Source organism: Tupaia chinensis, unplaced genomic scaffold (genome assembly GCF_000334495.1).
Source record: "Tupaia chinensis unplaced genomic scaffold, TupChi_1.0 Scaffold145652_1, whole genome shotgun sequence".
Lineage (NCBI taxonomy): Eukaryota > Metazoa > Chordata > Mammalia > Scandentia > Tupaiidae > Tupaia > Tupaia belangeri.
In genome coordinates, this window is record NW_006205509.1 from 31,351 (window position 1) to 45,224 (window position 13,874).

General features: G+C 38.6%; 1 protein-coding gene across 1 annotated transcript in view; it reads right to left on the reverse strand.

Annotated features, from left to right (window-relative positions):
- The window catches only part of LOC102471851 (sodium channel protein type 8 subunit alpha), an 80,434-nt gene that overhangs the window by 28,510 nt on the left and 38,050 nt on the right, over positions 1–13,874 (reverse strand). Inside the window, 2 exon segments of the mRNA XM_027768137.1 lie at positions 1,057–1,295; positions 7,100–7,232. Coding sequence (XP_027623938.1) covers positions 1,057–1,295; positions 7,100–7,232 — 372 coding nt within the window.

A 13,874-nucleotide genomic window follows, 5' to 3' on the forward strand; every position in this document is an offset into this window, starting at 1 on the left:
AAAGAAAAAACCCCCCAAAAAAAAAAAAAAAAAAAAAAAAAATCCAACCAATCCCTAATTTTTGTACTAAAAAAGTAAAACAGAAAATCCAAAAATCACAGCTACTTGACTTCAGAATATATTATGTAATCTTTTTTTTTTTTTTTTTTTTAAGATTTTTGTTACAAGGTGTGTGTACTCACCAGAGAGATGCAGAGAGAAAAACAGTGAGAGAGGAAGTGAGGAATCACCCCCTTGAGGGGTGGCAACACCACAGCCGCTTTTTCCTCCATTCTCTTCCTAGGATTTTTGGGCATATACACATACATACCTAATGTGATTTTCAAGTCACTGTGGACTGTGGTCAGTCATGTGGGAGTCCAGCACCTTAACCACCATGGCATCTGCTGGCCCCACGGTAATCTATTTTTTAAAACAGCATACTTATCATCTAAATAATGCAATACATTTAATATATGACTTAAGATCACATTAAAATAAATTTGGCACAGATCAACTAATGGCAGAAACTGGATGATGGCCCAGAAGTTGGACTGGAAAGGAAAACCAGCCTAGAATTTAAAATTTTCCATAAATAGTCTTCATGTGGATAATTAAGATCTGGCAATACAAGCAAATGTGTAGCTTCATTTATGCACTAAGAGAGCTCCCCTCCTTTGTGGTGGTTCTGGCTGAAGGTGAAAGGGGAAGTGATGTGCTGGAGCGATGCAGGAATCAATGTGAGAAACAGAATGAGAAAAAAAATCCAGAAGTCCTTGGCTCAGGCTGCTGAAACCAACCCACTGTACCATGCCTCCCATTCTGTCACCATGGCTGGTTTTCTGCCAATAGCTCCTAAATGACGTCTTCAAAGTTCTGCAGAAAGAGGAAACAGCCACGGGATCACAAGAGTGAGCAGAAGCGGCGGGTACCGCAGCATATGTGGAAGCATTTGTCTTCTAATTAACTAGTACTTTCTTTTCAACTAAACCTTAGCTCTTAGTACCAGAAAAACATGTCCTACAGACAAAACAGCATGTTCGAATCACAGTGTCAGGAGACAACGCTCCACCTTACCAGGTTTCCTACAGCCAAGACGTGCTCAAACTGTGGTGTCATAGGATGGTGTTCCATTGCCATAAACAGTGTATTCAGGACAATGCAGATGGTGATGGCCAAGTCCACAAACGGGTCCATAACTATCAAGTTCACAATCTCTTTCAGTTTTATCCAGTAGGGGTGACATTCCCAGATGAGGAAAGTGTTGGCAAATTTATACCAGCATGGTGGGCACTTCCGCTGAGACTCTTCCAGTTCTGTAGAAAGCAAGAACAAGGAGGGCCTTTCAATCACAGTGAGAAAATGAAGGGGACACAATACTAACCCTTCCTGGGCTGCTGTCACTATTACTAATCTAAAAACAAAGGTTGCTTGAGTGCTGACACGCCTGAGTGTTTCCCCAGATGTTCTTATCTATAAGGTACAGAGGAAGCATATCAGCACAAGCTGCTTCCCTGTTAATAATGATCCGGTTATAAATAAAACTCCATCTATCACTTACGGAACAGACCACAGTGGTTAGGATCTTGGCCGCTTAGGTCTGACTCCCTGGTTCAACTGGTTTTAACACTTAGAAGCTGTGTGAACTCAGGCAAGGTGACTGACTTCTTCACGCCTCAGTTGCCTCCTCAGTAAGACAGGATACCTACTTTATAGGTTCTAGGACTAAATGGGTCCTGTCACCTCACTGAATGAGGTTATATGGATTCGATTAAAGATTAAATGAGATGATGCACGTAAAACAGCACAGAGCCTGGCACATGCTTAAGTCGCAGGTATTATATATCAAATTGTTAATTATTACCAGAGAAGCCCTTAAAAGTATAGAATCTGGGGGCTGGCAGATGGCATAGTGGTTAAAGGTGCTGGACTCCCACATGGCCAACCGTGGTTAAAGTCCTGTACTTGGTAGCTTCCTTTCTCACTCCCCCACTCCCCACCCCATCTCTCTCTGGTCAAATTGGAAAATATAATAATAATCAATGATAATAATAAATAAAGTTAAAATAAAATAATTCTTAAAAAAAAGTACAGACTCTGAAGCCTGAAATACCAGTTCAGACACTTGCTAACTGTGAGGTCTTGAATAAGTTACTTCAATTTGCTGTGAGAATTAGATGAGCTAATAAATATATAAAGTACCTCAGTGCCTCAGAATACCCTAGCATACAGTTAAATGCTCTAGAAGTAATTTTCATCAGCAGAATTAGCCAAGCCACCAGGCAGAATACATCTATTACGTTCCCCAAAAAGTGTCAGTCATTTTCCCCAACTTTGGTGAGTTTACAATTCACAATTGAGTTAGGACTATAAGTCATATTCCCCTTCTTCTTTCCTTCTTTCTCTAGCTCTCTTTCTCCCTCTTTTGTTGTTCTCTACTCTCCTCCTCGCTTCTCTTCCCTATTTTTTTTCCTCTTTCCATCTCTTGGTCTCTTTCTTCCCTTTTATTTCCATTTATCTTTTTTTTTTTTTAAAGAAAGATTTTTGCAATAGGGCACGTACATTCACTGGAGAGATACAGAGAGACAGAAAGCGAGAAATCACCCTCCCTCGGGGGTGGCCACGCCACAATCCCTTTTCCTCCATTCTTCTCTCAGGACCTCAGGCACACACACATGTGCACCCAAATGAATTTTAAGCCACGGGGTCCGGGACTCAAACCACAGTCAACTACATGGTAATCCAGTGACTTAACCGCTCTGTTGGTCCCAATCCATCTTTTGTTTATCCTCTCTGTCTCTCATGTGGCTCCCCAATATAGAAAATAAATACAACAGGAATTACTCCAGTTGAAGTTTAGAGCCTAGCCCTATTGACTTCTTCCTTCCCTGAGGTATTCCTCAGAATCCTAGGACTTTGACATACATACATACAGAAAAAAATCACTGGACTAGATGATTTCTAGTCATTTATAAAGCAAAGATGGAGAAGAATATGAGATACCAAAAGCAGAGAGATACAGCTCGTTCTTTAAGCGGAAGAACTATGAAGCCTGTCAGAATGATAATCTTTAGAAGCGAGGTATTATTTCCATAGCGTTGGACATAACAGCTTCCCTATGCCTGTCCAACTCTGATGAAAAAAATCTAATTACTTAGGGACTAAAGAAGTTTTCCAACATGTCACCAAGAGCAAGATGGCTGTCTTAGTCTACTTTCCCCTTTTCAAACCAGCTGGATGGTGCCCATGGCAATGGCTTTATTTTAGATGGAGTGGTTTTGGTTGGGTTTCTGATTGGCTCCTTGGTTGCTAAGAAAATGGTTGCCTTGGTTTTTCAGAGTTAAGGGCCACAGTAAGAGCCATGTGGGAGTTTGCGTGGGAAAGGAAGTCTGTGAAGAAAATTTGCTTTGGCTTCTTCCTCATAGAACTCCCTCCCTTCCTAAGGTAAATTTAGTTTTCTTCCCCAAAAAAGAAAATGAAAAGGTTCTCTTATTTCCATAAATTCTTGTAGTACATATTTGGAAATTTGGTTCCGTTCCTTTTTTTATCTCCTCCCTTTCCAAAGTCTGCTGCTTGCTGGTACATGGAAGCTCAAGTGACTGTTCACGTTTCTGACAGTTGACATAATTGTAATGTTTTACAATGAACTAAGCTCCAAATCTTCCAGACAGAAAAGAGGTGTTTTCTTTTCTTACAGGGCACCAAGAACATCCCTTCAGGGATATTAGGGATCTCTTATCCATATTTACTGAGAAGGAAAGATCCTCCAAGATCATCCTCTCTGTGCCATAACAAGTAAGACAATGCAGAGTTTGAAGAGCTAGAAAAGATCATCAGATGAATAAGGAGGTTTACGTAGTGACTTACAAGTCTGTAAAGTGTTAGTGTGCCTGTAACTGCTAAGTATTTGGCCTGGGAAGATGGATTAACATACATATTGGAGTGAGATATCCAAAGGTGTGTAGGGTTTCCTTTTCTTTTCCTTTCTTTTTTTCTTTCTTTTTTTTGCTATAGGACATGTGTGCTTGCTAGAGAGACAGAGAGAGACAGAAAGTGAGAAATCACCCCCCCCAGGGGGGATGGCCATGTCACAATCTCATCTCCTCTATTCTCCTCTTGGGATTTTCAGCTTGCACATACATGCACCTGGCATCAGTTTTAAGTAGCCAGGTCTGGGACTCAAACTACAGTTGACTACGTGGAAGTCCAGCAATGTAACCATTATGCCATCTGTTGGTCCCAAGAGGTTGCCTTTTCTTGGCTCCTGGACATTTTCAGAGGTCACTGTAGCTGTCAATCTCAGGAGTATTGGGAATTGTTTCCAGAGAGCACCTCAGAATTCTACAAGATGGTGGTGGTAGGCCATGAGGTTTGTAAAGGCAGAGGCCTCTCTGAATTTAACTCAACAACTTTTCAACACACCATGCTAGGCACTGGGGATACACTCACAAAGAACAGTCCCCACCCTCACTAAGTTTGTAGCCAGGTGGGGAAGGCAGATACCAGACAAGTAGTTATACTGACACTGCATGCTTTGGTTAAATAAAATAAAGAGTGACTAAATGGCAGCAGCAGCTATGGCTAGTCACTCTTAGGGGAATTTTAAAAAATGTTTTAAGCATCAGTAATGCCAGTACCATCACTAGTTCCTCATTCTTCTGCGCCAACTGCCTCTCCTTCTTCCACAGCTTTCCTGATTGGAGAAGTGAGACCACACTCGACTCCTCATCCTCTGGGATAGCCCCAAAGCCCATGGTTCTGCAATCTATGACTTTTGCCGAGGGTACTGGATCTTGGTGAGTAGCTCTGTGACAGGATGGGGTGAGGCAGGTACCACTTTCTTATTATTGACAGAATTCTGAAATTCTTCACTATGGCTTCTAAACTGTTATGTAGGTAGACATCTGCTTCTTTGATTTTAAATAATAATTAATCAACTGTCTAACTGAAAGTCTGCTTGGGAAGCAAGAACAACCATTCATTCAATACTAGCTTTTAATGTTGTAGCAAGCATAAAATACAGAGGGACCAATGGTTAAACAGGATGGATTTTTCTTAATGTGCTTTAATTATCTCTCATATTATTAGTTGCTCTTTGCTTTGAGCAATTCTACCCCATCAGCTTTAACAAAGGGAGTCATACAAGGTGAGGGGATAGAGGGAATGCCTGAGCAGGAAACAACAGGACAGATATAAGCTATGACAACATTAAGGCTGAGAAAAGAAGAATTAGAATGTCTTTGTACTCCAGAATACAACTATGGCTGTCTCTCTGCTCCCTGAGCTGCCCATTCATCTATTTTTTTTTTTTTTAATGTGTGTGATGGTAGGTGGAGGGAAGCAAATGATAGCAGGGACAGAAAGAGAAAGCAAAGGACAGGTAGAAGAAAAAGAAAATAGAATTAAAAAAAGGTCCCACTGGTTTGGATCTAGCTCAGTAAAGAGATGAAAGCTTTAGGCCTCCCAAAGGACCCTGCAGCACCAACACTCCCCACTGTTCCAAGTACAGCAAAATTCAGTTTGACAAAGGCTTAAGCATCTCCTTCTGCCAGTCCTTGTGCTAAGCCACTGTAGTAACCAATGGTTGCACTGCACTGATAGTTCTCCTGTTCTGATGTCACTGCCAATAATAAAACGTGCCTATTGGAGATTGCTAGTTTTTCTTTCTCAGCTGCCATTTATACTCAGAGAAATCCTGACTTGACTTCCAACTGAATAATAAAATTAGCCAAAGTTATGAAGTGTTTCTTAGCTTGGAATTGTTATCATCTGTATTTATTTGCCTGTAACCCCAAAATATAACCTACAAAGTTTAAAGGTGTTCTATTGGCCAATGATCTCAGTGGAAGTTAAAGAGAATGGGAATGAATAGAGGTTGTTCAGGCAGCTGAAAGCAGTTCAACAATCTTTTTACTTGATACATTCTCAAAATTAGTCTAGTTATGGTCTAACTTCTTCTTTGCACAAATGTGGAGATGTAAATACCCTTAGGGAGATCTTTTCTAGGGAGTCTCCCATCACTGCAACTCCCCCCACAACTACACACACACACACACACACACAAACACACACACCAAAAGTGGTGTTGGGTTTAAATGACTCAAAAATAAACGGTTCCAAGAATACCAGCTTAATTTTGAATTTTGCTATCTCAAGGGCTCTGGTTATTGTTGGACTAGCCTAGGTGTCTGAAGTCTGAATAGTATCTGAGGCCTGAGGAAGACTGGCTTTATAGTGAGACAACTCAGCTAAATCAACATGAAACAAGCGAAGAAGATATAGGCAGAGTCAATCAGAGTCTTGAGAGAGAAAACCTACTTACTACACTTACTGCCAAAGAAAAGAAGGCAAGCCTACTTTTATGGAATTCTTCTAGAATACAGACCACTGGAGGGATACTTGCTAGGGGGACCAAGGTCTACTGGAATATCTTCAGACATCCCTCCCATGCCAGGCTGTATTGTGGAGAAACCAGCTAACACACAGAACTTAGGTGCTGACTGCAACATTACTGCAGATGTGCTATGACTCAAAAGCGGCTGCTCTTTTCCTGTGGCATGGAGTGCCTGAAGTAAGAGGGGTTTCAGCTTACCTATTCACACATTAAATATATTTATGGATATGTGGGGGTGTCTGAAGGGAGGCAGAATTAGGTGCAATCAAAATGCACAGTACATTCTTCCTTAAGGAAAAACCAAAAGGGCCGTAAGTAGTTAAAAAGGAAAAAAGGAAGGTATGTTTTGGAGTAGAAGCCATGAAGGGGATTCCATCATTTTCTCTGCAGTTCTTCAACCTACATTCCTTATATCTTCCAACACCCCACTGGCTTCTTATGATAATTACAGAGGCTTCTTGAAATCCTCGAGCTTGCTCTCTGTCAGTGCCTCATACTTCCTGCCCACCTGGGTACAGTGATGGCAACAGATTTGAAGTACTTAGTTGATTCTTTTCATGAAGATTTGGGGAGAGAATTTGTGATCCTGGCTTCTGTAACCAGTAGGTGTTATTCCTAAAGCTCAGAATTTGTGCAAAACTCAGACCACGGGACAGGGATTACATTTGCCCAACACACTACATGTTTATTTCTCAGCACTTTGGACTAACATCACTGGGCACGTACCTTCTACTAGAGTATTTGTAACAACGCTCATTATACTGTTGATTCTGTCCTTCCGCCCATAGGAAGCCAGTTGGTCCATGGAAACTAAAAGAGATCCGGGGCCTTTCTTCTTAATTTCCACCTCAGTTGTAGCCTAAAAAAAAGAAAAAAAGTAGCAACTAGGATGAGTATGGTCACATAAACATAAAGCTGGGCGTTAATGGACAGACAGTCCAGAGAGTGAGCAAGAGCATTCTATCTTCATGACAGTTTGAACTCTGGTCCTATAACCCTATTCACTTCAAGAGGTAGAATAAAATAAGCTAGCCACGGACCAGCTTTGGAACAGTAAATAAGACCAAGATGCTTACATCTGTGCAAATCTATAATGAGCCCAAGAATCTGGCTGGGACCCAAATACCTCACCTGCTTAATTTCAAGTAGGAGAATAGAAAGACCAGCTCTACTAGTGAAACTGACCCTGAATTTTCCTTTCCTAGTCTCATATCCCCAGTGCTTGGCTAGAATTGGTCCACAGTATAAGTACAATTTCTTTCTACTTGAAATTTCATTAAGGCCAGGTCCATAATCACACTGAGTACTGCAGATACTATTTCTCCTCTAGGTAGGAGCACCATCAGGCTAACAAAATGCCCTTTCCAAATGTCAAAATTGGGCCTAACTGAACATTAATTAGCAAGCTAAAGTTCTACTCCAAATCTCCTCTAAGCCACTGTAAGAAGTATAGAATTTTTCTATCTTAATTAAATATATTCTAACATGTATGTTTAGTTTGCCCTTTCACAATTTTGTTTTATGGCTTAACCTGCAAAGTTCCAATTCCAAACCAAACAGAAATGGCAGAAAACATCACTGGATTGTTATAAAAGAAGAATTGTTACATGATATGCCCTGGTAATGCTGGTATTGTAGATTACGAGTTTCTTAACGTTCCTTGTTTATGTTCTTTATGAATACTCTACATCAGAACAGTCTTCATGGGTAGTTTAAAATCTAGTTCTAGTAACCATGTTATATACTGTCTATTCACCCAAGTAAACCGGGCTGTTCCTTCCACGGTGAAGGTGAGAGGACAGAGACAGTCATTATCCCTCAGGAGACTGGAAAGAGACATATTTGTTTGAAGGGAGAGAAGTATATGACTGATCAGCACTAAAATGATCCTAGCTGTTTTGAAAAGAAAATAATTACCTCCAGAGAGATATCAAAAGCCCTTCTGTCCTTCTACATGTTTAGATTTTAAGGACTGAACAGAAGAAAATTCCTAGAAGATTATAAGATTTATCTTATCAAAGTGTTTTATCAGACTGTTTCACTGATTCAGACACTTGGTTCACCTTAGGATCTTCTTTGTGTGTTTTGTTTTGTTTCTTTGGCAGAACTACAGAAGAAATGAAAAGAAAAAATAACTGATTTCCTTAGAATTTCTGGCTGTATTACTATATAAGCATATTTATATATAATGATTTAACCATTATTTAAGATGAGATACATATTTCTTTGAGGAGTCACTTTCTGTTATAATTCTCAGCCTGACAAGACATTTAATAAATCAGATTAAGCTAGTACACTTAAAAAATGATAATCAATAGAAATGCCCCATATGATAGACATGAACAAAGAAATGCCCCATATGATAGACACTTATTATTTTTTTAAGAATTATTTTATTTATTAATATATTTTTTTAACTTGCTATAGTCATCAGAGAGAGAGACAGAGAGAGAGAAAGGGAGAAAGTGAGAAAACAGCTACCAGGTCTAGGACTCAAACTGTGGTTGGCCATGTGGGAGTTGAGCACCCCCACCTCCAAGTCACTTGATGGCTCAAATACTTATTTCTGATATTGTATTGATCCTGGATTTTTACTGACCCATCTTTCTATAAATCTACAGTACACGGTAGGTAGTTTTCATAATGTTGACCCCCAAGGTGCTGTAAAGTCTGATGAAGCAGCTATTTCATCAAGGAATATAAAACTGGATTTAATATGACTGAGTCTAAGGTACTCAGTGTATTTTACTGTTTTCTGGGTTTGCTGGATATAACAAGATATGATTTTTTCAGACTTTAACATCAATTTTTAAAAACAAAATTAAACAGTCTAAAAGGCCTAGTCAAATCATTAATTAAAAGAAAATTTACTCCAAACCTAAGCAAACAATAGTAGAACTATGTATAGACAATTTGTTGTTGTTGTTGTTGTTGTTCTTCTTTTTTTTTTTTCTGCCACGGGGCATGTGCACTCATTAGAGAGAGAGAGGGAAAGCGAAGAATCACCCCCCCAAGGGGTATGGCCAAGCCACAATCTCTTCTCCACCTCCTCTCGGGATTTTGGGCATGCATGCACATACATATGATTGGTGAGATTTTCAAGCCACCAGGTCTGGGGCTTGAACCATGGTTAGCCATGTGGGAGTCCAGTGCCTTAATCACCACGCCACCTGATGATTCCTAAGCAACTTTTATAACAGTGAAATTTGTCCCATAACTCTCCTACAAAATACATCTTAATTTTCAAAAAGAAATAAGTAAGACATCAAAAAATAAAAATTTCAAAGCCTATCTTTATGGAATTTTTAAGGTAAAAAGAGAAATTCATTATGTTAGCTCTCACACTCTCTCTCTTTTTTTTTTTTTTTTTTAATGCAGGCAAGATCATTTAGGCTAGATTCAAATAATTGCTTCTTAGAAGATCTTGTGGTAACAATAAGACACTCAGAAAAATTCCCATGTATCTATAAGTTAAACAATAGATGTCTAGAAATCCATGGATCAAAGAGGATATAAAAAAATGAAATTATAAAATGTTTTAACTAAATGATAATAAATTTAAATAAAAAATCACAATATATTAAGGTTAATAAGATGCAGGTAAAGTAATAATAAGAGAAAAGTTTCTAGTTTTAAATGTTTATGTAGAAAATGAAAACTATAAGTAAGTAAAATAATGTAAGAGTAGAAATTAATGAAATAGTAAATGGACAAATAGAACATTGGTCAAATGTTGGTTCTTTAAAAAGATTAATATGGAGGTTAAGGCACTAGATCCCACAGGGCTGACTCCATAGTTTGAGTCTCAGAACTGGCAGCCCGAAAAACACTCAGTACGTGTTTGTACATGCCCAAAATCCCAAGAGAAGGGATTGTGGCATGGTCATCCCCTTTAGAGTGATTTCTTACTTTCTCTCCCTCCCTTTTTTTCTCTCTCCATCAAGTACATGTACCTTCTGGCAATAAATAAATAAATAAAATAAAATAAAATAAAATAAAATAAAATTAAATTAAATTAAAAAGTACAATTCCTTTAGCATGACCGGCAGATGGTGTAATCTTCTTTCACTGGACTGCCACATAGTTGGCTGCGGTTCGAGTACCAGACCCAGCAGTTTAAAACTCATGCTAGGTGCATGCCTGACCAAAATCTCAAGAGGATAAGGGAGGAAAAGAGATTGCAGTGTGGCCATCCCCCCCTAGGGGGTGATTTCTTGCTTTCTGTCTTTCTGGTGAGCATGTGTACCCTATAGCAAAAATCTCTCTCTAAAAAAAAAATAAAAAAAAAAATAAAAAATTCATTTAGCAAAACTGATCAAGGAAAGAAAAACATAAATGATCATTTCCAGGAATGAAAAAGAGAACATCACTACCCTACAGACATTAACAAGGTAATAAGGATATATTACGAACAATTTTACACTATTTCATCCAATATGACATGGACAAACGTACAAAAATACAACTTAACAAACCTGACACAAGAAACATAAAATCTTAATAGCCCATATTAAAGAAATCATTATTAAAACCTCACCATAAAGAAATCTCTAGGCCTAAATGGTTTCACAGTAAATTCTATCAAGCATTTAAATAACAGATAACACCAATCTTACACAAATTCTCTGAAAAAACAGGATAAGGGAACACGTCTCAACCTGTTTGATGAAGTTAACATAACCCTGATATCAAACCTAACAAAAACATTACAAGAAAAGAAAATTAGAGATCAAAATCCCTCATGAACACAGATGCAAATTCCTTAAAAAACATAAGCAAATAGAATCAAACAATATATACAAGAGGTAATATATCATGTCTAACAACACAGTTTTGCCCAGGAAAGCGTGGTTGGTTTACTAGGAAAAAAAAAAATTTTTTTTTTCAGAATAAAGGAGCAAAAGCATATGATGATCATCTCACAATAGCAGAAAAACATTTAACAAAATTCAACACCTCTGCATAATAAAATTTCTCAGCAAATCACAAAGAGAATCCAATCTGACACAGGACCTCTATTGAAACCTACAGGCAACATCATACTTCTCAATGAAACATTAAATCTTTTCCTTCTAACACTGGAAACAAGGAAGGATATCTGCTTTTATAACTTCTGTTAAGTTTTGTATCTGAAGTACTGGATAGTACAATAAAACCAAATAAATAAATACGCACTTGCTGTTATGCAGAGAAAACCCTATGGAATCTTCTCAAAAAAACTTTCCAACCTAATAGTACCAATATGGGTTTATTTCTGTTGTTGTTTTTTAATTGCCAGAGAGCATGTGCGCTTACCAGAGAGAGAAAGAGGGTAAGGGGGCGAGAGAGAAAAATCACTCCCCAATGAAGAATCACCATGCCACAATCCATTTTTCTCCATTTCCCCATCCTGTTGGGATTTTGGGCATGTGCGCATCCACATACATGCCCAGCATACTTTTCGAGCTGCCAGGTTGAGATTTAAATTGCAGTCACCCCTGGGGGTTCTGGCTTTCTTTTCACCAGGCGACTATTCTGCTCTGCCCTCGCCACCACAATATGTCAATTTATTCAATTCACAGAATGCAAGGTCAATATACAAAACTAAACTATCTTTCTATATTCTGGTAACAAACACAGGAAAAATAAAATTTTTAAAATTATACCTTTTATGATAGAATCAAAATATCAAATACCAAGAATAAATCTAATGAAAGATATGCAAGATCCCCCACTATAAGCTATACAACTTTGCTGAGTGAAATTTAAGAACTAAATAAATGAAGAACTATACCACATTCACAGATTATAAGACTTATTACAATCAAGATGGCCACTCTCCTCAAGATAACCTGTTCATTTAGTATAATCCCTATTTAACTTCTAAGCTTTTTAAAAGAAACTGTTAAGACGATTCTAAACTTTATATAAACATGCAAAGGCTCTAGAATAAGAAAACAATCTTTCATAAAAAAGCTCAAGAATAATAAAATAATCTCTTTTTTTTTTTGAGAGAGAGATTTTTCGCTATAGGGTGCACACACTCGCCAGACAGACAGAGACATAGAGACAGAAAGCGAGAAATCACCCCCCAGGGGGGATGGTCATGTTGCAATCCCTTCTCCTCCATTCTCCTCTCGGGATCTTGGGCACGCACGTACATGCACCCGGTGTGAGTTTTAAGCCACTGGGTCCAGGACGCGAACCACCGTCGACTACATGGGAGTCCAGCGACATAGCCATTACGCTAACTGCTGGTTCCCTAAAATAATGTCTTAAAAGATTATTTAATTTTTATTTATTTATTTATTTTTAATGTAGTGGAGAGGTTTTTGCTATAGGGCAACTGAGCTCACCAGAGAGACAGAAAGTAAGAAATCACCTCCCAGGGGGCATGGCCACACCTCAGTCACTTCTCCTCCACTCTCTTCTTGGGGTCTTGGGCACACGCACGCACACACACACACACACACACACACACACGCCCAGTGTGAGTTTAAGCTACCGGGTCTGGGACTCGAATCATTGCCGACTACATGGGAGTACAGTGACATAGCCATTACACTAACTGCTGGTCCCATGGATTATTTAATAATCTTTAAAAATACTTCATGTTTGGAGGGCTCATATCATCTAATTTCAAAACTTTATATATGGCTATAATATGTCAAATCAAATAAAATATGTACTAGCATAAACATACACGGAATATAGCATAAAGGGAATATACTATAAACAGATCAAATAGTTCATATAGCATGAACAAAATCCAGAAACAGACCTACACACATACATCAACTCATTTTTGACAAGGTGCCACATCAATTCAATGGAGAAAGAAAAGTCTTTTTGTTTTCTTCTTTTGTTTTCTGGAGAGGTTTTTGCTATAGGGCATGTGAATGCGCCAGAAAGACAGAGAGACAGAAAGCGAGAAATCACCCCCTAGGGGGATGGCCACACCACAATCCCTTCTCCTCCATTCTCCTCTTGGGATCTTGGGCATGCACGCACACACCCAGCGTGAGTTTAAAGCACCAGGTCCGGGACTCAAACCGCAGTAAACTACATGGGAGTCCAGCAACATAGCCATTACGCCAACTGCTGGTCCTGAGAAATAAAAGTCTTTAATAAATGGTGCTAAAAGACTGGATATCCATCCAGGTTGACTCCTATCTTATTTCACACACAAAAGTTAATCTGAGATGAATCAGATATCTGCATGTAAAACTAGAAACATTAAGCTCACAGCAGGAAAATATCTTCACAACTTTTAAGGGTAGTCGAAGAGTTCTAGAACAATATATAAAAAGTAATATAAAAGAAAATATTTGATACATTGGACTTCATCAAAAATTTAAAACTCTAGATTTGATTAAAAATTTGTTTCTAGAACCTATTAAAAAACTCTAATAAATCAATAATAAAAAGACAATCCAGTTAGGGCCAGCCCATAAGGAGTGCCTTCTTTCTTTATCTCTCTCTGGTGCATGTACATGCTCTCTGATGGGGGGTGAGGGAAGGG